Source organism: Myotis nattereri, assembly GCF_964212035.1.
Source record: "Myotis nattereri genome assembly, chromosome: 17".
NCBI lineage: Eukaryota > Metazoa > Chordata > Mammalia > Chiroptera > Vespertilionidae > Myotis > Myotis nattereri.
Window position 1 is genome coordinate 273,222 of NC_138092.1, and position 22,022 is coordinate 295,243.

General features: G+C 63.3%; 2 protein-coding genes and 1 long non-coding RNA gene across 16 annotated transcripts; 1 reads left to right on the forward strand and 2 right to left on the reverse strand.

Moving 5' to 3' along the window:
• Positions 1-21: 21 nt before the first annotated feature.
• On the reverse strand, positions 22-1,102 carry LOC308533537. The gene is made up of 2 exons (XR_013997098.1): positions 955-1,102; positions 22-271 (listed from the first exon to the last, which is right to left on the reverse strand). It is a non-coding gene; the product is annotated as an uncharacterized lncRNA (long non-coding RNA).
• Positions 1,103-1,444: 342 nt separating this feature from the next.
• On the forward strand, positions 1,445-10,108 carry DGAT1 (diacylglycerol O-acyltransferase 1). The gene is made up of 17 exons (XM_081111271.1): positions 1,445-1,754; positions 5,408-5,495; positions 6,353-6,393; positions 6,473-6,558; positions 6,638-6,690; positions 6,884-6,989; positions 7,133-7,246; positions 7,338-7,418; positions 7,507-7,610; positions 7,686-7,724; positions 7,805-7,846; positions 7,917-7,961; positions 8,046-8,158; positions 8,236-8,301; positions 8,375-8,462; positions 8,555-8,617; positions 8,702-10,108. Exons 1-17 carry the CDS (start codon positions 1,555-1,557, stop codon positions 8,855-8,857), a joined length of 1,485 nt encoding a protein of 494 aa, XP_080967397.1. The 5' UTR covers positions 1,445-1,554; the 3' UTR covers positions 8,858-10,108.
• On the reverse strand, positions 10,031-22,013 carry HSF1 (heat shock transcription factor 1). 14 transcript variants are annotated; one of them, XM_081111259.1, is made up of 14 exons: positions 21,687-21,962; positions 15,118-15,226; positions 14,698-14,834; positions 14,304-14,428; positions 12,863-12,938; positions 12,723-12,784; positions 12,540-12,636; positions 12,323-12,459; positions 11,969-12,238; positions 11,544-11,627; positions 10,784-10,889; positions 10,613-10,708; positions 10,493-10,562; positions 10,031-10,417 (listed from the first exon to the last, which is right to left on the reverse strand). In XM_081111259.1, exons 1-14 carry the CDS (start codon positions 21,801-21,803, stop codon positions 10,212-10,214), a joined length of 1,692 nt encoding a protein of 563 aa, XP_080967385.1. In that variant the 5' UTR covers positions 21,804-21,962; the 3' UTR covers positions 10,031-10,211. The 14 variants fall into 14 exon arrangements, with proteins under 14 accessions (XP_080967385.1, XP_080967382.1, XP_080967391.1 ...); XM_081111256.1 differs by having other exon boundaries at positions 10,034-10,417; positions 10,643-10,708; positions 21,687-22,013; XM_081111265.1 differs by having other exon boundaries at positions 10,034-10,417; positions 10,643-10,708; positions 14,304-14,479; positions 21,687-21,973.
• Positions 22,014-22,022: the final 9 nt, after the last annotated feature.

Here is a 22,022-nt window from a genome sequence, read left to right on the forward strand (position 1 = left end):
GCCACCAACACGATCCTTCACTTAAAAAAAATTTTTTTTTAATTGATTTCAAAGGGGAGGGGAGAGGGAGAGAGACATATCAATGATGAGCCCTAGCCGGTTTGGCTCAGTGGATAGAGCGCTGGCCTTCGGACTGAAGGGTCCACGGTTCGATTCCTGGTCAAGGGCACATGCCCAGGTTGTGGCTGAATCCCCAGTGGGGGCCATGCAGGAGGCAGCCCATTAGTGGGTCTCATCACTGATGTTTCGGTCTTTCCCTTTCCCTTCCTCCCTGTCATCAATAAAAACATATATTTTTAAAAATAAAAGTTTAAAAAACAAAAAAAATACCTGCCAGTTAGGGATGCCAGGCTGGCATCAGCCCCAGAAGGTCCAGTGGCAGCACCACCACCTCTAGGACAACTGGGCGCCGGAGCAGAGGCGGTGGTGCAGGGGCGAGCGAGGCCCATCGGGGAGGCCGCTGACCTGAGCTTGCTACAGGTGTTTTTTAGGTAAACCAGGCCTGAGCCCCCAGGAAGCCCCGAACCTTGAGATCCAGGATGCTCGCATTCCGCGCCCCGTGAGAGATGAGGGCTAAGCCGAGGTGGAACGCGGGCTTGCCTGCCCACGGGCCGCATTTTGTGGTGGTCACGGTGGCTTAGTTTCATTTAAGGACAGGGGCGATTGCAGATTATACGACACAGAAGCCTCCGGTCGCCCCCCCCCCCCCCCCGAGATTCGGCATCCCCTGGCTAAACTGGCCCAGGTAAGAAACGGGGGCGGCCCCGCGCGTCTGTGGACGCGGGCCGGAGGTAGGCCGGGTGGAGGGGGTGCCTACTCCGCTTGGCAGCACCGTCTCCCTGCCCCGGCCGGGCCCTGGGAATCCACGGGCGGGCTGGGCGGGCGTCCCGAGGACACGGGACCTGGGACTTTCCCCGCTCCATTCTCTGGCCTGGCGCGTGTCTGACAACCTACGCGGAGGAAAAGCTGGTGCCCGCGCTGGAAACCACAGTCGTGCTCCGCAAGGTGCGCTCTCGCTCTCGGAACCGGCACGCTGGGGGGTGGGCGAGGCGAGCTCCCACTGACAGGGCTCCGATCGATCGGCGGCCGGACGGTAACGCACCGTGAGTTTCATCACTAACCTCCGTCCCCACTCTCCGCGCCTGTTTTTGCGGAGGGGGCCGTGGGGCGGCCCAGCGGCCAGGCGGCGCACAGCTGCCAGCAAGCTGTGGGGAGCAAAGTCCTCCGCGCTCCGGTCCGCGCCGGGAAACTACAACTCCCAGGGTGCCCCGCAACGGACGACCACGACTCCCAGAGTGCCCCGCGCGCCCGCGGACTACAAATGGGTGCACGCCGAGCCAGCCCGCCAGTGAGCGGCTCCCGGAGCGACCCGGCTACCGGACACGGGCAGGCCTGGCGGGCGCGCGCTGATTGGCGGCACGGGCGGCGCGTGGGCTACGGCGGCCGGCAGGGGGCGGTGGCAGTTGGCCTTGGGTCCAGAGGCGGGACCGCGGGCCTCGGGCGCGGATAGCCCGGCGGGCTCCGACTCGGCCGCGGCGAGGTGCGGGCTGGATCATGAGCGACCGCGGCGGCGCAGGCGGCTCCCGGCGCCGGAGGACGGGGTCGCGGACCTCGGGCCAGGGCGGCGGCGGCGGCCCCGCGGCAGCGGAGGAAGAAGTGCGGGACGTGGGCGCCGGGGGGGATGCGCCGGCCCCGGCCCCCGAGAAGGACAAGGGCCGAGACGCCGATGTGGGCAGCGGCTCCTGGGACCTAAGGTGAGCGGTGCTACTACTGACTCATAACCTCTGACCCCTGACCCAGGCCCCCGCGACCCTCCCTGTTCCGGGGCATGGCCGCGGCAGCGCCAGCTCCGAGCCTGAGAGCCTGGTCCCCGGACTTCGCGTAGCCAGGGGTGCCCCTGGGGCGCCCACAGGGAAACTGAGCCCTAGGGGTGCAGGTCGCCTGCTGGGGTCACTCAGGCGGGGGCGCCGAGGGGAGCCGGCAGCAGCCCCGCTTGCAGACCCTCCTGCATCTGCGCATCCTCAGGGGTCAGGAGCCGGGCGGCGTGGGGGGCTGGTCCCCGCCCAGCTCAGGTTCCCTCGGTTCGTCCGGAAGGAGACGGTTCGGATCTGGGGTTTGCGATGAGCGGGGTCTCCTGAGGGCTGTGAGGGTGCCTTAGGGGTGGGGGGCCAGCAGAGACGGGCTGCCTGAGGACGGGGGAAGGGGGCAGTGACAGGCTGTCCCCTGGAGGAGGAATCGGGGTCCCTTCCTTTCCCGGCGCTTTCATCCCTCGCCCAGCGCTTGGCGGGCTGGGGCCCTGCTGTTCCAGGAGGAGTGTTCGCTGTGGGGACCGCTGGGCCTTGGTTGGGTGCAGGAGGGGGGCCCACCCCCAGGTGGACAGAGAGGAAGGGACGGAGGAGCAAGTCCAGGCCGACAGGACCTGGCTCCCCCTTCGCCGCCCCGGGGGGTGGACTAGAGGTTATCGAGGAGGAAGCGGGCAGTCGGTCGCCGGTTGGCAAGGATTTGCTCTCCGTGGTTGAGAACTGAGGCTTTCCTCACGGGCACCCTGGGGACGGGGTGGGCGAGGGCGGCTGGGGTGTGGGCACTGCCCCTGCCCTTGGAGCGCTCACAGTCCACCTGAGCGATAAGATAATCCCCGCGGAGCAGGTGAGCAAAGGTCAGACACGAAGTTCATGAGGGCTCCAGAGAGGGATGCTTTCTTGGGGTGGGGTGGGGCGGTGCGGGAGGGGGTGCTGCTGAGGGAGGCTGCAAAGAATGGGGGTTCTCGAGGCCCTCTGCTAGCTCCCCGAGTTATTCTCCAGGGGGCGGGGGCATGGCTAGCATGATCTCTGGAGGAGGTGGAATTCCGACCTTTTGTGTGAGATGGGGTGGGGGCGGGCATGCTGGCTCCACTCTGGGAGAGGCAGTCACTGTACATGGGCCGGAACCGGTCCTGTCCTTTGCTAGCTGGGCGAGGGGGAGCCCACCCTGGAGGCCTGGACCCTTGGGAACGGAGCAGACGGTGGCAGGGATGGGCTGCCCAGGGCTGGAGGGGGAGCTGGTGACCGCATTCCCTCCTGGTTTCCAGGCCATGCAGGCCATGTGTGCTTGTCTCTCAAACCAGGATGCCACCAGGTTCGGGGTCCCTGGGGCTGTGGCCATGGTTGGGGGGTGGGGGCTGGGGGCTGAGCCTGCCTTGCTCTGGCTGCCTTCCTGGGACTGGCCTCTGGCACTAGGCCTCCACCTGCCTGTCCTCCCTGCTGTGCTGCCTGCTCTTTCCCCTTCCTGCCCCCCCCCTTCCTGCTCACCTGCCCAGGCTCTGGTGTGAGCTCATTTCTTCCAGCCCAGGGCCAGGGTGTGGCTGTGGGCAGGAAGGAGAGGACACCCCTTTCTGCCCTGCCTGGCTCGCTCCTTCCCAGGGCTCCACACACTCTCCCTCAGTGCAGGGCTCTCCCAGGGGCTTTGTCCCAGGGGTGCCCTCTGCCTCTCCCCCCTTCCAGCAGGTCCGAGGCTTGGGGAGCTCACTCAGCCACCTTGCACCAGGCTTGGCCCAGGGGTTGGGGGGTGAGCTGGCACTCTGCTGCCCCTTTGCTCCGCTTGGCCCACGAGCTGGCCCACGTGGCCTGGGTGTGGCTCACAACCGGGCCTGCGCCTCTGCGCCTGCTTCAGACCTTGTTGGGCCTCGGTTTCCCTGTGCCCAGCCCCCGGTGCTGATGTGCGGGTTGCGTGAGGCGACACACATGATGGTTAGAAGGGCCCTGCTGGCTGCTGGGCCTGGGGCGTGGGTGTGGGCGCTGGCAGAGGCTGGAAAGCCCCCCCAGGAGGGGAGAGGGTGAGAGTCTGGTGTGGGGCGGAGCCTGCCTCTGGAGCCAGCGTGCCCGTTTGCTCTCTGGCCCTGCTGCGGATGCCTGGCAAGGCCGGGCCTCTGTGGGCCCCTGTGGACGGTGTGCTTTCCCCTGGCCGGGGCCTCTGACCTGGGGTTGACGAGGCCAGGAAGCTGGTGGAGGGCCCTGAGGGGTGGCTGTGGGCTGTTTGGGGAAGGTCTGAAAGGGTTCTGAACCGTTGTTCTGTGTCAGATTGGAAAAACCCTTTGTCCACCCCTATTTTCACCTTAGAGTCTGACGCAGATAAAGCCAGCACAGTCTTGGTGGCCCAAAGGGGGCAGGGGTCACGGTGTTGTGAAAGGCCCTGTGGGTGTGCCCGGCTGGTTCCAGTGAAAGCCAATGGGCTTGAGCCTGGGGGAGGGCGTCTGGGACAGGCTCAGAGACCCTCCTCTCTGGGGAGCTGGGCCTCGGACCCCTACCCACCTCTCGGAAAGGCAGGTGCAGGGCCTCAGGGGGAAGAGGGCCTTGGGTGGAGGTCACAGCCTCCCTGTGAGGCCAGGACGGACCTGGAAGGTGGTGCCAGGAGGCCAGGGAGAGGCTGGGAGAGGCAGGTGGGCCAGGCAGGTCCAGCCTGGGTCGGGGAGGCAGGACTGCGTGGGCTGAAGAACGCTGAGCAGCATCTTGGCTTCTTGGTCCCTCGCCTCCCCATCTGAGTGCTGACCCCAACCACAGCCAGGCTCGCCACTGCGGCCGGCCTGCTTCGCCATCCGGTGCCTCAGGCAGAGATGTGTTTGCAGGAGGGAAGGGAGGCCCCGGCCTCACCTGTTACAAAACTGGAGACCTTGCTCAACGTTTGTGGGGCTTCCTGCTGGCGTGCTGCTGGGGTGAGGCTGCGCACAGCCTGTGAGCCAGCTATGGTGGCCCCCCCCCCCCCCCGCGGCACCTGAGGGTCAGGCAGGGACGTGAGGGTCCCCCATCCTTAGCACTGGGTGGGAGCAATCCTGCCTGCTTCTATGGGAGACCCCAGCCATCAGGTGCGCGGCCCCCGATGGGCTCCTCTCGGCCCCCAGCCCAGCAGGAACACCACGCTGACCTGTGGTTGGAGGCCACAGTGCCTGAGAGCTGGCAACACTGCTCCCCGAAGGTCACACCAAGCTGGGTGCTCAGCTGGCCCTGGCAGGGTCCCTGTGCCCGCTGAGCTGTGTAGGCCAATGTGGGGAGGTGGTGGTTTGAGGGGGGTCCCGTCAGCTCCCTGGTAGGTGGGATGGGCTGCCCACCCACCTCTGCCCAGCCTTGCTGGGTGGACTCTGGCTGTGGACCCATCACACTCTGTAGCTAGTGTGGGTGGCGGCAGCGAGTGGCCTCTGGAGCGAGGCTGGGTCTGGCCTACAGTGCTCTGGCCGACGTTGCCCTGGGCTGGGCAGGCCCCTGCCTGGCTCCCCTCAGACTGTCAGGGGGCGGGTTGGAGTGGGAAGTGGACACAGCTGCTGGGCTGGGAGGGATGAGTTGCCCAGCGCGAAGGGCTGGGTCTGGCTGCCCCCAATCGGGGGGTGGGGGGCAGCTTGTGGCCCTCCCCGAGGCTCTCACTGCCTCCTGCCCTTCAGGTGCCACCGCCTGCAGGATTCTTTGTTCAGCTCGGACAGCGGCTTCAGCAACTACCGTGGTATCCTGAATTGGTGTGTGGTGATGCTGGTGAGTGGGATGGTGGCTGGTGGGTTTGCGTGGGAGGCTTCTGTGCTGTGAGCTGTGGCTGAGGGGCACTGGGGAGCAGAGAGGAGTGAACAGGAGCGGTGGCTGGCCCTGGGCTGATGGGCTGTGGGGTTGAGGATGGGGTGTTCTGTGGGTACGGGGCTTCCTTGGCACCATGTGTGAGTCGTTTTGGGGTCCCAGAAGAATCCCCTCTGCTCCTGAATGGCCCTCGTGGGTGGGGAGCCCCTGGCTGGCCTGGCCTGGGGCGAACAGGGCTGAGAAGATGGCTTTTGGGCTCAGCACAGCAACCCAGCCACTGCTCTACGGGCCCCAGTCCCTCTCCCTTAGCCCGGGTCATAGGTGCCCCCAGGAAAATGCCTCTAACGCACCTTGTGGCCTGGCTGAAGCCCCTGCTGCTGGAGCCCAGTTCCTGCTGGCACCTTGTGGGGGTGGGACTGGCAGTGCTGGCCCAGGAGCAGCTGGAGTCCAGGGCTCAATGGGCAGCATGCAGGGTGGGGCTGGGAACAAGGGTCTGTTTGGGCTGATATGGCCCCAGGCCTTCAACCCTCGGCCCGAGACACACCTGCCCCAAGGCTCCTGGCTGCCCCGACGGAGGCCCCAGGCACACCACACCCTCCCTGCGCAGTCCTAGGAGGCGCCCTGGGAGCTGTGGGCGCACTGCCTGGTGGGTGAGAGGCTGGTGGGATGGGGTCCTTGTCCTCTGGAGCCATTGCAGGCCTGGGCTGGGCTGGCAGAGGCCTGGCAGCGGGTAGCACTGCTCGGCTCAGCCCCACAGCCTTTCCCCTGCTTCTGGAGCCTCTGCCATGCCCGCCGCAGATGTGCGCCGCCCTCTCTTGCAGATCTTGAGCAATGCACGGCTGTTTTTGGAGAACCTCATCAAGTGAGTGTCTTCCCCAGGGCCCTGGCCCCACCCCTGAGGCCCCCCTCACCTGCTCAGGCCTTCATCTCCCCACCCCCAGGTACGGCATCCTGGTGGACCCCATCCAGGTGGTGTCTCTGTTCCTGAAGGACCCCTACAGCTGGCCGGCCCTGTGCCTGATTATTGGTGAGCTGGGCACTGAGGAGGGTCTTGGGTGGGGGAGGGCTTACTGAGCCTGAACTGCCCTGTGCTCTTCTGTCCTCAGTGGCCAATGCCTTTGCTGTGGCCGCCTTCCATGTGGAGAAGCGCCTGGCGGTGGTAAGCATTGCCCGCATGCCGCTGCCTGGGCCAGGGGTCCCCTCCTCACAGGCCTGGGCTCAGGGCAGGTGCCACCCTCCCCACTGTGTGTGGCTCTCTTGGGAGGGGCTGCACCCTCGGCCTGGCAGCCTTGCCCAGGGGGACCCGTGGTCCAGGGAGTGGGCCCTGGCTGAGTGTTGCCCCTACCCCCCAGGGTGCCCTGACGGAGCAGGTGGGGCTGCTGCTGCACGGGCTGAACCTGGCCACCATTCTCTGCTTCCCAGCGTCTGTGGCCTTCCTGCTGGAGTCCATCACGCCAGGTGCCCCCCATTCCACTTGTCCCATCCCAGCCGGTCGTGGGGGGACCCCAGGAGAGCCCAGGCCAGCCTCAGGGGCTGCCCCTGGCTGCAGCTCTCCTGTGGGTGGTGTGGGAGGCCACGGCCTGACCCTGCCTTTCCTGCAGTGGGCTCCGTGCTGGCCCTGATGACGTACACCATCCTCTTCCTCAAGCTGTTCTCCTATCGGCACGTCAACCTGTGGTGCCGAGAGCGCAGGGCTAGCGCCAAGGCCAAGGCCGGTGAGGCTGCCTGCCAGGGGCGGGCGGGACTGGGCAGCAGCAGGGCCTCACCTTGTGCATCCCTCTCCTTCCTTCCCTTGCCACCTCCCAGCTTCTACCGGAAAGAAGGCCAACGGTGGGGCGGCCCAACCCTCGGGCACCGTGAGCTACCCGGACAACCTGACCTATGGAGGTGAGGGGCCTGCAGCTGGCCTGGAGGTGGGGGACAGGGTGGGGTCCGCAGGCTGGGCCCTGGTGCCAGCTCTGCCCTCCCGTTCCAGATCTGTACTACTTCCTCTTTGCCCCGACGCTGTGCTACGAACTTAACTTTCCCCGCTCCCCCCGTATCCGAAAGCGCTTCCTGCTGCGGCGGCTACTTGAGATGGTGAGGCTGGGGGTGTGAGGGGCTGGGTGGTCCCAGATGCTGGGGCTCAGTTTGCTGCTCTGCTTCCTCCCCCAGCTGTTCTTCACCCAGCTGCAGGTGGGGCTGATCCAGCAGGTATGGGAGCAGGACGGGTGAGGGTGCAGAGGGGCTGCCTGGTGCTCTGGGTGGAGCTGACGCTGTGCCCTCCTTTGCAGTGGATGGTGCCTACCATCCAGAACTCCATGAAGCCCTTCAAGGTGAGTGGCCAGGCTCCCCTGTGGCTGGAGGGGGTGTGGCCTGGGAGCCAGCTGAGCCTTGTCCCCACAGGATATGGACTATTCGCGCATCATCGAGCGCCTCCTGAAGCTGGCGGTGAGCAGGCTGGGCTTGGGCAGGGGGCGGGGCGGGGGCACTGAGGGGTGGGGGTCCTGGAACCTGACACCACCTGTCCCCCAGGTCCCCAACCACCTCATCTGGCTCATCTTCTTCTACTGGCTCTTCCACTCCTGCCTGAATGCCGTGGCCGAACTCATGCAGTTTGGGGACCGCGAGTTCTACCGGGACTGGTGGTGGGTGACCTCAGTGGGGGCTGGGGCTGGGGCCAGGGCTGGTCATGGTGCCCTCTGATCATGGTCTCTTACCCCAGGAACTCTGAGTCCGTCACCTACTTCTGGCAGAACTGGAACATCCCTGTGCACAAGTGGTGTCTCAGGTGGGTGTGTGGTGGGTGGTGGGTGGCCCTCGAGTGGACCTGGGCACCTGCCCACGGCCGCCTCCTCCCACAGACACTTCTACAAGCCAATGGTCCGGCGTGGCTACAGCAAGTGGGTTGCCAGGACCGGGGTGTTCCTGGCCTCGGCCTTCTTCCATGAGGTCAGTGCTTTGTGGGCACCCTGCTGTGGGCCCGGAGCTGGGGTGCTGTGGCCCCGAGGAGCCAGCTGACAGCCCTCTCTCCCCTCACCCAGTACCTGGTGAGCATCCCTCTGCGCATGTTCCGTCTCTGGGCTTTCACCGGCATGATGGCTCAGGTGAGCACCAAGGCCTCTTTGCCTGCCTATGTGCCCGGGGCAGCCAGCCCGCGGTGACCACAGTCAGCTGTGTATCGTCCCCAGATCCCGCTGGCCTGGATAGTGAGCCGTTTCTTCCGTGGCAACTATGGCAATGCAGCCGTGTGGCTGTCGCTCATCATCGGGCAGCCAGTGGCGGTGCTCATGTACGTCCACGACTACTACGTGCTGCACCACGAGGCCCTGGCGGCAGAGGCCTGAGCTGCCCACACTCCTCACTGCCACCTCGCCTGCCTCACTGCCCATGGCCTCCTTCTGGCCCTGGGAGGCCTCTCTGCCCCTATGGGGCTCCTGCCCCTCAGGAATGGGAGCAGCAGCACAGGCCAGTGCCTCAAGGACCTGTGCTGACCCTACCCAGGGTCCGAGGGTGTCAATAAAGTACTGTCCAGCGTAAGCTCGGCCTGTGAGGGCGCTGGGTATGGTCTCACCGCCTGATCCAACAGCGTTGGCTGTGGGGGCAACTGCTCAGCGACTCAGAGGGCCTCAGTCTGTGCTCTTGGGATGGGGGACTGGATCCCTAGGGTCCATGTGCTGGGAGGACAATGCCCTCGGGGTGGGGGCCAGAGGGGCTGGGCAGATTACACCTGACATCATGGGTGGCAACTCTCATTGCCCGAGGTCTGCTGTGTCCAGACTTTCTGCCCAGATGCCCATTAACACCATGTGTGGGACGTGGCTCAGAAGTGGGTGCCCAATTCTCCTAGAAGTGGAGCTGGGCTTAGGGCCGGGCCTGGAGGGGGTCAAGTATTGGCGCCAATCCTTGCCTGGGGTCTCCCCCTTGGTGGTGATGTACCCATGGGGGCAGGGGCACCTGCCTCAGGAGCAATGTCTGCATGACCCGAGCGGAACAGCTCTTCCCCCCCTGCTCTCCTGGCCTTGGGCTGGGCTGTCCCCATGGTGCAGCATCAGGACACTGCCCAGACCCTCCCACCTGCCAGGTGGGAGGCAGCCTGGGCCTGGGGCTGTGCCAGGTCAGGTGTGCCGACTGGCAGCTGGGCCCCACAGGGAGCATCTGAGATGCCCAAGAGCCCACTCTACCCAAGTCCTCTCCCTTGGGCCTTAGGGGCAGTGCCTCCTGTCCCTGCCCACAGAGGATGGTGAGCACTGGGGAAGCTCCTGGGCACTGTCAGGTGGACTGTACCTCCCCCACCCCTTGGCTGACAGCACAGGAGCCAGACCCTCTTCTCCCAGAGCAGGCCCCGCACCCAGAAGGCTCTGCTGAGCAGACAAGCCACATCCCCAGGGGCTCCTGGTGGGAGGCGGGGCAGGGGTCCTGCAGGCCCTAGAGCGGGTGTGCTGGGCATCCTCCTGGCCCCCTGGGAGGAAGTGGCCATAGGCCAGTGTAGAGCTCGTCTTGTCCATCCACGGCCATCTACATATATACCTGTATGTTTATTTCTATGAAGGGGGAAGGGGACTCATGTAAAAACCAAAATACACTTTGTGAAAGCCACAGTATTGGTCAGTTCGGCGTGGCTGTGAAGCCCCAAGCAAGCCATGGCATGCGGGGCTGGGCCTCACTGCTGACGGAGACCAGCTGGCCCTCCTGAACCCTTTAGGAGACAGTGGGGTCCTTGGCTTTGGGGGGCTCAGAGCCCGTCAGCAGGGAGATGGTGGGGTCGTCTGCATAGTCGTCCCCCTCTGAGAAGTAGGAGCCCTCCCCCAGCTCGAAGAGCACAGGCAGGTCGCTGCTCCCCATGTCCATGGGGCCGGGGTCCATCAGGAGCAGGGGCTGTGCTGTGTAGTGCACCAGCTGCTTTCCTGGGGGTGGGGATGGGGGGCACGGTTAGGATGCTGGTGGGAGGGGACGGGAGGGGTGCAGGTGGGCTTGCTCACCTGAGTCGGGGCTGCTATTCTCTGCCTCGAGAGGCCTGGGGGGATCCTGGGGAGAAAGGAGCTCCTGGATCTGCTGGGGCAGGAGGGTTTTGAGGGTTCCTGCTCCCCCACCCTCGTCACCTCCCCCCACCCCACCCCCACTCTACACACACTGGCCAGGCTGCTGTCCAGGTCCGGCAGGTTCATGTCTGGCACTGTCACCGAGGGGCTGAACAGCTGGGAGAGAGGAAGAGAGTCAGGCTGGGCCTGCAAGCAGGGTGGGTAGCGGCAGGTGGGCGAGGTGGGACTCACGTCCAGCAGGGCACTGGTGTCCACACTGAAGCCGTGGCTACTCAGCATGGTCTGCAGGTTGTCCAGGTTGGAGTCCATGGCATCCAAGTGCTCACTGAGCTCAGCCCTGGCCGGGTGAGGGGGCAGCTGAGGCATCACTCCAGTGCCTTCACCCTCAGCCACACACCCCCTGCCAGAGGGCTCCCCTCAGCCACACCCACCCCTGCCTGGGGCCAGAGCAGCAGTGTGTGGACAGGGCCTGGGTGCCTGGCAGCTGGGGGGAAGAGTGGCTTGGGCCACACAGGCTGGCCCGCCCCTGCCGGCCTCCAACAGCATGAGGCTGGGCCAGGAGGGTTCAGGCCTTGAGCAGCCCAGGGGCAGCTGTTCAGGCTGGAAGTCTTGCCTTTGCATGGAAGACAGTAGGGAGGGGAAGGCTGTGCTGCTCAGTGTGAGGTGGGCCAGGCTTCCCTCGTGCGGTGGGAAAGACCCAGGTCTGGCGGCTGTGACCTAGAACGTCCGGGCCACGGGGCGCACCGAGGACCCAGGAGTGGCCAGCCCGCCTGAGAGAAAGCCAGTTTGCACAGTAGCAGGGACCCGGACAGACTAGTAGCCGAGCTTGCCCGGAAGGCCCCTCGCTGTCGGCCAGTGATTTGGGGAACAGGCTTGGGCCCTGCAGGCGGCCTGGGATACTGTTCACCAGGCTCAGCCAAGTGGTCCTCAGCTGGGGAGGGGCCCAAGCTCTGGAAGAGCCTCCTCCCTCCCCAGTGGGGACGGCGCTAACCCTGGCTGGAATCGGCCATGCAGAGAGGAGGAGGGGTAGGGGAAGAGGCGGGCGACCCCAGACATCTGTGGAGTGCGAGCCAAACTGCAAGATATAAAGACAAGAGCCCCATTGCAGCCGGGCCCAGAGGGCGCGTGCCCCCGCCCACGTGCCTGGCTCTGGTGGCAGGGCCTCTGCTGGGCAGCAGGACCAGGTGACTGACAGCTGCAGCCAGGGTGGCCCAGAGAGCAGGTGCAACAGGCCACCATCCTCGGCTCCTGAGTGACAAGGCTGTGGGAGCCAGGCTGGTCTCCAGCTCCCTCCCCAATCCCAAACTCGGAGCTGAAGACCATGTCTGCAGCCCTGTGCCCAGCCCTCCAGGACAGTCCTAGCCAGAAGCCCCAGGCACGTCCGGGGGGGGGAGGGAAGTGGAGGGCAGCACTCACTTGTCCAGGCAGGCTACGCTGAGGCACTTCTCAGGGGCCGAGGTGGGCGGGGTTGAGGGGGGCCGGCCCCCCACATCTGGGAGGGTTGTGGCTGAGGCAGCTGGGGCAGGCTCACTCTCCCGCAGAATGGAGTCAATGAGGGCAGTTGGGGACAGGGGGGTGTCCACAATGGAGGACTGGCACCCAGGACTCGCTTCCTCCACCGGGGGGCTCCGAGGAGGACTGGGAGGCTCCTCCTTGACGTGCACCAAGGGGCTGCTCGACAGGGGCCTGCGGGTGGGGGCACAGGCGTCAGCAGGCACCTCTGTGGCCCCAGCCCTCTTCAGACCACGAGGGAGGTGGCACGGTCCCCACCGCTCATCTATGCTCCTGCCGGGAGAGGCCACGGGGCTACTGGGAGTCAGCTCGGTGATGTCGGAGATGATGGGTCCGGAGCTGGAAACGGCATCTGGGGAGTAGAGGCTGGAGCTGCTGTAGGCCGGGGACGGAGCCTGCCATCAAAGGATGGGACACATGTGGCTTGTGCCCAGGCGGCACTGTCCCCGCCAGGCCCGCTGTGCCCAGAGCTCACCGAGTAGGGACCGGAACCGTGGATGGGCTCCAGGGAGTACTGCCGGCTGTACTTGGGCAAGGAATGTGCTGAGCCACTGTCGTTCAGCATCAGGGGGCTGCGGGGAAGGGTGGGTTAGCTGCCTCCTGGCCCCGGTGGCACCCAGGACCCAGTGCTGAGAGACGGGCACCCGCAGCGCCTCACATCTTTCTTTTCACCCCCAGGATCCGGTTCGACTGCACCAGCGAGATGAGGAACTGGATAAGCTGTGGGGGTGGGGGGAGGTGCACAGTTAGCCCAGCCGAGGAGGTTGGCAGCAGGTGCCCTGCAGGCCCACCGTGTACCTTGTTGACGACTTTCTGCTGCTGGGCGTGCTTCTGCCGCAGGCTGGCCACCTCCCGCCACAGCGCCTCGTTTTCACTGCAACAGACCAGGTGCAGTCAGTGGGGCCAGGTCCCAGGAGCCCCAGATGGAAGGGCTCCGCAGACACTCCACCCCCACCCGGGCAGGTGCAGGGCTGTTGGTGACCACACATCGCCAGCTTGTCTCTCCACTACGGACAAGGGTGGGCTATGGATGTGACCCGGGCAGGCCAGGCCTTGCTGCCACTATCCCCCTCCTTGCTCACTTGCACCTCAAGGGAGGGATGCTCAGAGTCCGGTGGGGGGAGGGGGTCAGCTGGAGGCTGAGGTCAGATGCAGGCGGAGTGTTGTCTGCACCCCAGAATCCTGCTGAGACCTACTGGGGGCCTTCTTGGCCAGGTGAGCTGGCTGACCCTTGAAGGCCTCCCCCACCCTCAACCTTAGCCCAGCCTGAGGACAGGAAGGCAGGCCAGAGGGACAGTGGTAGCCCAGCTCTTCAGGCTGCAGAGCAGCCTATGGGGTTGATCTGTTACCTTTCTAGGGCTCAGAACCTGAGTGTAGCTCAGAGGTGGCCCATGGAGTGGGAAGAGCCAGGCGAGCCCACCCTCCCAATAGGTGAGCAGGGTTATGAGCAGGTCTGCCCTCTGCTGGGCCAGCCCTGCCCCCGCCCCCCCCCCCCCCCCCCGGCATGTCTTCTTGATAGAGTGGACCCTTTTGGCCTCACCTAGAGGTGCCCTGACTGAAGGCCATGCTCATCCGGCCCCCAATGTGAAGAGTCAGAGCCCAGGAGCCACCTCTATGACACAGGGGTCACAAGAGCACCAGCACCTGCCCCCCTGAGCAGCTTTGAGGTGACCCTGAGCCGAGGACACCACCCTGGCTGGGGTTCCTGAGGTCCTCAGGGCCCTCACGGGCATGGGAGGACACCCAAGCAGGCATTTCTGAGGGTCTCGGGTGAGGGGGTAGCACAGGGCTGTTATGTGGTCACCAGACATGAGCCAGGGACAAGGGTTCCAGAAAGTACCTGCTCCCTGCTCCCCAGGCCTAAGGTGGGGAAGGCAGGAGAGGGGACGTCTATGCTGAGTGATGCCAGGGACAGTGGGAGCCAGCAGGAGGGGCCTGGCCACCCTGGTCTGCGGGGAGGGCCTGGAGGGCTGGTGTGAGCAGGCGGAGAATGGGGCCAGTGCTGTGAGGAGCCCAGCTCCGCACGCTGCTGCAGGAGTGGTCAGACCCCACCTCCCGGGGAAGGAGGATGGCCCGGCAGGCGCCTCGAGGGCGTGCAAGAAAAAAACCTAACTCTGGGGAGCAAAAGGCCCGAGCGCACCTGCCACACCTCCTGCAGGCGGCGGGAAGTGCCCGGCCACACGGCCCAGTGTCGCACCCTTGTCTGCCCCACCTGCCGCCCGCTCCCCGTGGGACCTACTGCTTCATGGCCAGGAGCTTGGAGTCCATGCTCTCCTGCTTCCCCTTCATCAGCTGCACGTCGGTCAGCAGCTTGGTGACACTGTCCTGGTGAATCTTCATGTCCTCACTCTTCAGGGTGGACACCTGGGTCCCCACAGGAGGGTCACTGTGACGGGCCCCACAGAATCGGGGGGTCTGGACACGGGGAAAGGGCCAGGGGCTGCAGCCTTGAGATCGGCCTTCCCTGCAGCAGCTGGTGCGGCACAGGCGGGGGTCCATGCGGACAAGCGGGGGGGCCATCAGGAAGAGGGCTTGGAGCAGCCAGGCCAGGCCAGCAGGGCACCAAGTGGATGTGGCAACCCCACCGCCGGAGGGAGGTCAGAGGGTGTGGGGACAGGGAGGCCGCTACTTACGCTGGTCACCTTCCTCTTGATGTTCTCGAGGAGCTGCTCCTGGCCGCGCAGGAAGCAGGGGTGCTGGAACTCGGTGTCGTCCCGCTCCGGCTTGACCAAGCCGCCCTGCTCGATGTGCACCACCTTCCGGAAGCCATCTGCACACGATGGGCACGGGCAGCTCTGCCTTAAGACTGGGACCAGACACCCCCCCCCCCCCATCTCAGAGTTCCTGCCCGCAGTGGCTGGGCAGTCTGGCCTGAGCCCCGTGTCCCCACAGAGACATGGCTCATGAGGACTGCTTGCCCCCAGGTGTGCTGGCTCCATGCCACACCCTGGAGAAAAGGGACCGGAACCCGGTGGCTCCACCCTCACCACAGGCAGGGTCACTGCTGGCGCCCTCTGCCCCCCTCCCCCACCCCGTGGCGGGCGGGCACTCACACATGTTGAGCTGCCGCACGAAGCTGGCCATGTTGTTGTGCTTGAAGTACTTGGGCAGCACCTCCTTGGCAAACTGGCCCTGGTCATACACGTGGAAGCTGTTCCCACTCTGCCAGGAGACACGCAGGCGAGTCAAGCGCAGCCGGTGAGGGCACAGGGCCTCCGGGAGCAGCAGGCAGCCGCACTCCCTCCTGTGGGGCGGAGGCCACGGGAGCCGCTCGCCTCAGAGATGGGGACCTCATCGCAGTCAGGGTGCCCCGCCCAGGGTCCTGAAGCTTCCCCAAGGCCACATCCAGGAAGCACCACAGCACTGCAGGCCCATTCTCTAGGGCAGTGGTCAGCAAACTTAGTCAACAGAGCCAAATATCAACAGTACGATTGAAATTTCTTTTGAGAGCCAAATTTTTTAAACTTAAACTATATAGGTAGGTACACTGTTATTAACTTAATTAGGGTACTCCTAAGGCTTAGGAAGAGCCACACTCAAGGGGCCAAACAGCCGCATGTGGCTCGCGAGACGCAGTTTGCCGACCACGGCTCTAGGGGAATCCGCTTTAGCTGCAGCACGCAAATGCACCTGAGAAGAGCTGAGACCCCATCTAAGGCAAATGGGTCCCTAATTCCAGTGACTCTGGAGGAAAGCTGTGCTCAGAAACGCAACTTCCTCTTCCTCTTGGCATCTGAGTTGAGAAACAGGCTGTACAAAACCCCTGCACGACCCGCTTCTCCATGTCCTTCCACGAGGGGTCAGGCAGGCCCTGTGACGGCGCAGGGTGACACGCAACCGTGACTGTAGTGACATGCAGGGAGCGCTCCCCACCCTGGGGGAGGGGGAGAGGGTTAAGGAGATGAGGGAAGGCCCGGATGGTCCCTGCAGCATTAGTCTAGGCCTGGAGCACTTTTTATTTTTTTTATTTTAGAGAGAGAGGAAGAGAAGAGAGAGAGAGAAAGAGAGAAAAATTGATGAGAAACATTGATATGTTGCCTCCCATATGCGCCCTGACCAGGGATTGAACCCGAAACCCAGGCATATGCCTGAACCGGGACTCAAATCTACAACCCTTTGGTGCAAGGGACGATGCTGCACTCAACTGAGGTACCCAGTCAGGGCAGCGTTTTTAGATTTTCTTTTCTTTCTTCTTCTTACTTTTTATTTTTTTAAATATATTTTATTGATTTTTTACAGAGAGGAAGGGAGAGAGATAGAGAGTTAGAAACATTGATGAGAGAGAAACATCGATCAGCTGCCTCCTGCACATCTCCTACTGGGGATATGCCCGCAACCCAGGTACATGCCCTTGACCGGAATCGAACCTGGGACCCTTCAGTCCGCAGGCCGACGCTCTATCCACTGAGCCAAACCGGTTTCGGCTCTTCTTACTTTTTTAAAAAAATATATTTTATTGTTTTTTTACGGAGAGGAAGGGAGAGAGAGAGTTAGAAACATCGATGAGAGAGAAACATTGCTCAGCTGCCTTCTGCACACCTCTTACTGGGGAGGTGCCCGCAACCAAGGTGCATGCCCTTGACCGGAATCGAACCTGGGACCTTTCAGTCCCAAGGCCGACGCTCTACCCACTGCGCGACACCGGTCAGGGCTTCTTCTTACTTTTTTAACACTTTTATTGATTTTAGAGAGAGAGGAAGGGGAGAGGGAGGGGGAGGGGGGAAATATCAATGTGAGAGAGAAACATTGATATTGGTTGCCTCCTGCACACACCCCAATGGAGATAGAACCTGCGGCCTGGGTATGTGCCCCGAGTGGGAATCAACCGGCGACCTTTCAGTGCATGGCACAACACTCAACCCACTCAGCACACTGGCCGCAGTTAGAGCTTCTTCTGTTAGATGCCTTAGGACAATCTCCAGGGACTAAGTTATTTAAATAAGCTTTGCTGGCTTTGCTGTTTGTTTGATTTGACCCACAGCTCTCCCAGTATAAAAAGCCTTTTCTCTAGGATGTCTAATTTTCTTATTTTGTTAATCCTCATCCGAGAATTTTTTCCCATTGATCTTCAGAGAGAGTAGAAGGGAGAGAGGGAAGTAGGGGGAGGGGAGGGATCGAACCTGCGACCCTTTAGTGCGCAGGCCGACACTCTAACCACTAAGCAAAACCAGCCTGCACGGATGTCTACGTTTCATATCTTCTGGCTGCCTAAGACAGTGGATAGCCCTAGCTGGTGTGGCTCAGTGGGTGGAGCGTCGGCCTACAGACTGAAGGGTCCCAGGTTCGATTCTGATCAGGGGGGCATGCCTGGGTTGCAAGCTCAGTCCCCAGTGGGGGGTGTGCGGGGGGCAGCCAATCATTGATTCTCTCTCATCATTGGTGTTTTTCTCTCTTTCTCGCTGAAATCAATAAAAACATATTAAAAAAAAAACCAAGACAGTGGATACCAATTGGGAAAACTTAAAAGGAAGATCTGGGTAGAGATATCAAGAAGAAATAATGGCCCCAAACTCCCCCAAACTGAAAAATATCCAGTAAGCTAAACGAACCCCAAGACGGGTAAATGCAGAAATCCACACCTGGACACTCCACAGGCAAACTGCAGAAGCGAAAGATGAAGGGGACCGGGAAAGCAGCAGGAGAGGAGACTCCTCACGACGAAGCTGCTTCCGCCAGCAACCACGAGGGCAGAAGCCACGGGTCACGTAACGGTGCTGAGGCACACGCCCTCCAGGGAGCACACCTGCCATTCCCTTCTCCCTCTCCTTCCCCCACAGGCATGTACCCCTGAAACTCTAAGTGACCCCACGAGACCTGCACCCCGGGGAGCAATGGGCACCCTCGGAACCTGTCTCCAAGGCTCCCTTTAGTCCGACTTCCCCGAGCGAGCGACCAAGCAGCCCCGCCTGGGCGCCCCGGGCTTTCTCCGGGCCCTTCGCCGCCCTGTCCCTGGGGCGTGCGCTGTGCTAAGACCAACCGTGGAAAGGGAAGGAGCGAGTTCCACTCCGGGCCGGGCAGTGGGAGCCGACCACCGAACCACTTCCACGTAAAGCAAGCAGCGCGCACTCAATACCCTGGTCTCTGAAACGGTCCCAAAGGCGAGTAACAAACGAAGAAACATTTATTCAAGAAAATCTACTAAAATTCTGTAGGAACAGTGAGTCTGCAGCACTTGAGCCACAACCCACTCCCCCTTCCACCCCAGTGCCTTGGTTGATGCTACGCTTGGAGGGGCACAGCCAAGACGACGGACTACTCTCCCTCCGGCCCCACCCAAGGCGACCGCAGCTCACGAGGGAGCAGGCACAGCGCCTCTCACCCGACCCAGCTCCCGGTGAAGAGGGGAAATGCCCGGTGATAGCACCCGAGAGGCTGGGGGTCCCCTTCATGTTGCTCCCATCCAGGGAATGGAGGCTCTCACGCAGGCATGGCCGCTGAGAACACTGGGGCTCCCACCACCCCCACCCAGCTAGCAGGTAGGACAAGCACCCGTGCCAGGAGGGGCAAGCTGAGAAGACAGGCTACTGCCCTGTCCAGCACCCCGAGCAGCGACTCAGAGAATCTGCTCGGGGGATAGGCAGTCCGAAGGCTAAGTGACTCGCGCAAGCGCCAATCACAGGTGTGTTTCGATCTGTCACCGTCCATCGTGAATCTGGTTGACGCTTCTATTACAGAGAAAAGGCGAAGAGTGATTGTTAAAATATTTCTTCTAATTAATTTCTGCACTGGGACACTAGTTAATAAATAATAATACAAGGATGAACTCTGCGCCTTGGCCATGGTGGCTCAGTTGGTTGACTGGTGTCCCATGCACTGAGGGGTGGCCGGTTTGATTCTTGGTCAGGGTTCTGGTTAGGCTTGGTCCCTGGTGGGGGCCTGCAGGAGGCAGCAGGTCCGTTTCACTCTCACATGGATGCTTCTCTCTCCCCCTCTCTTTCTCGCTCTCTAAATGACAACGTTTTCTGGGAATGGAGAGAGTCGTATGTCTTACTTCCCAATCTCTATGTCTTTCATTGGTTTATCTGCCATATTGCGTGACCAGGAGGTCCATGCATTGTTAAAGAGCAGGGCTGCACCCGACTGTGAGCCCTGCAGGAGTGGTCAGTCCAAGTGTGGCTGGGGCTAAGAAAGCAGCTGGAGTGGGGCCAGAGCTTTCACCCCGTGGGCCTTAGCGGGCAGGCTCCAGTCGGAAGACCTGGAGTTCCTGGCAAGGGCAGGCAGAGAGCAATGGCTGGATGTCAGCAGAGAGAACGTCGACTTCAGAACTGGCTCAACAATTCTCTAGCTCTTACTTCAAGTTTCTTGATGTCTTTGAGACTCAGTCTTCTCTACAAAAGGGCCATCTGTCACCTCCCCGCGTGGCTGTGGATGGAGCACAGCTGATACACAGGAGTCAACAAGCACAGCTGTGCTACCCAGCGGTGGTCATCGGTGCGGCCACCCTGGCTCCGGGAGGCACCGAGAGCCTCCAGCCGTGCAGGGCACCTCACATTCTGCTCCTGGAGTGCTGTGACCTGGGGCACCCCTGCAGCATTTTTCACCAAGGGCGGGGCCCCCAAGGACCTGTTGGGTCCTGCCGGTTGTCTGAGAATGGGCTTGGCAGGCTTTCGGGCCACGGCAGGCTGAGCCAGGGAGGCGGGTGGGCCTACCTGCCATGGGAGCTCTGAAAACAGTCCACGGCCAGCCGAGTGCCCAGGTGTGACCAGGCCAGTTCATGGAGTGGTCTCATGGGGAGCTGGTGACCTAACTGCAGGGACTGCTCTGCTCCAGACTCTCCAACCAGAGACCAGCCCCTCGAGTGACCCTCTGACCACTGGTGGCCTCTGACACAGGCCACGTGGGACGGACCCGGACTTGGGGACCTCCAGTCACCAGGTCTCTGGGACTTCTCCCAGCCACACACAACCGTTAGGGTCATTCCTACTCGCAGCGAGAAGAGAACGGCACTGACCAGGCGGGGACTACAGTGAGGCCCCGAGACACCAGGGCCAAAATTTAAGCAGGGCCTCCCAGTACAGGAGGCCCTCGTACTCCAAGTAAAAAGAAGTGCCTCCTCCAACTGCTCGAGTGCTCCGGCCTCATCTGACCACGGTCCTAGGCTACACAGACCGGGTCAGACACGCAGGCTCCAGCTGTTCTTCGTCCTGGGAAGAACTTGCCAACCGGGCTCACGGCCGCTGTGGGCACCGTGAGTGGAGGTCGCCACAGGTCTGATCGTATCGGACTTTTCTACTCAAAGGCTTTGCCCAGAACACAGACTGCGGGTCCTGGGAGTATGCCGGCAGGGCTCCCCCTACACACCGCACAGTCTTTCCTTTTTTAAAATACGTTTTTATTAATTTCAGAGAGGAAGAAAGAGGGAGAGAGAAACATTGATAATGAGAGAGAATCATTGATCGGCTGCCTCCTGCCACCCCACACCGGGGATCCAGCCTACAAGCCGGACATGTGCCCTGACAGGGAAACTGAACCGTGACCTCCTGGTTCATAGGTGGACACTCAAGCGCTGAGCCACGCCGGCCGGGCGCCTCACAATCTTTAAGCGCAAACAGCAAGCCGATTAAGGGGCAGGACAAGTCATCCTGGTAGAATTAAGCTCAGATGTCCCTCCCCGAACTGGGTGAGAGTGTTGCCCGAGAGCTCAGGAAGGAGCAGGAGGAGGAAGGCAGAAGAAGGGAAGACAGAAACGGGCCATTTCCTCTGGTCAAGGGAAGGGTGGGAACGGGCCTGGGGAAGGGGGCGCCCGCCGCAGGACGACTGCCCTGGGACCAACAGGAATGTCTCCAGCGGGACTTCTAGACTCTTTATTCCCAAACACTCTTCCCGCAGGGCCGCGCTTCAGCCACCAGCCGGCCCAAGGGCAAGAGCCTGGCTCGGGGGGCTGCTTCCAGCCCAGCCTTCCCGCCTCCCCCAAGAGCTCAGGACTAGGAGCGGGAGGCTTAACGGAGCCAAGAACCCGCCTGCCCTCAGCGGCCCGGGCGCTCGGAGGCACCGGAGCCCCGGCTGGACGCGGCGGCGCAGCCAGGATGCGAGCGAACAGCAGCCTCGGCTCTCGCCTCCAACTGCAGACACAGCCCGGACGGGCCCCGCGGCCAGGCCCGAGCGGCCGTCCCGCAGGCTCAGGCCTCGCCTGTCAACAAGCCCGCTGCCAGGCAACGGGGCACGGGGCGTGGACCGAGACGCCGCCGGGGGAACGAACACCCAGGCTGATCTGGGGAACCAGCTCGCTATCCGGCGCGGTCTGCACGTCCACCCGGGCTTCCCGGCCTTCCCCTTTCCGTTTCCGCGCCGGAGCAGCGCCCGCGGCTCCATGAGCGAATCCTGGTTTCCGCGCGGCTGCCGACCGCACCGCCGGGAACGCAGGGGAGAGGCCGCCGGGACGCCACTGCCACTAGCGACGCGGGGCGCCCGTGGAGGCACAGGCGCGCCCCGCAGCTGTCCGGCCGGGAGCAGAGCCCGGGAAGGGCAGGCCCACCTCCTCCCTCCCCGCCCAGGGGAACTTGGCGCGGGCAGGAGCCGGCGGGAGGCCTCGGACGCTCCTTCCCCCTCGGGCCCTCCGTCCCCACACCCGGCGGCCGAGGCGGGGCCTGCCCTGGCCTCCCGGGGGCGCGCCCGCCCTCACCGGGCTCCAGCAGATGAGCGCGTCGGTGTCCGGGTCGCTCACGAGGGTCCACAGCTTGGTCAGGAAGGCCGGGACGTTGCTGGGCCCCGCAGCGCCGGAGCCCACGGGCAAATCCATGGCGGGGAGAGGCGGGAGTAGCGACCGCAAAGAGAGGCCGGGGCCGGGCTAGCGCCGCCGCCGAGTCTGTAGGCCGGGCCGCGCCGCCGCCGCCGCCCGCTGCGCAGACACGGCCCACAGGCCTGGCATGGCCGCCGCCATCTTGCGACTGGCGCCCCCACGCCGGCGCCGCCTTTCTGCGTCCGCACGTCCCCAGGCCCCGCCCCGCACGCTGCGCGC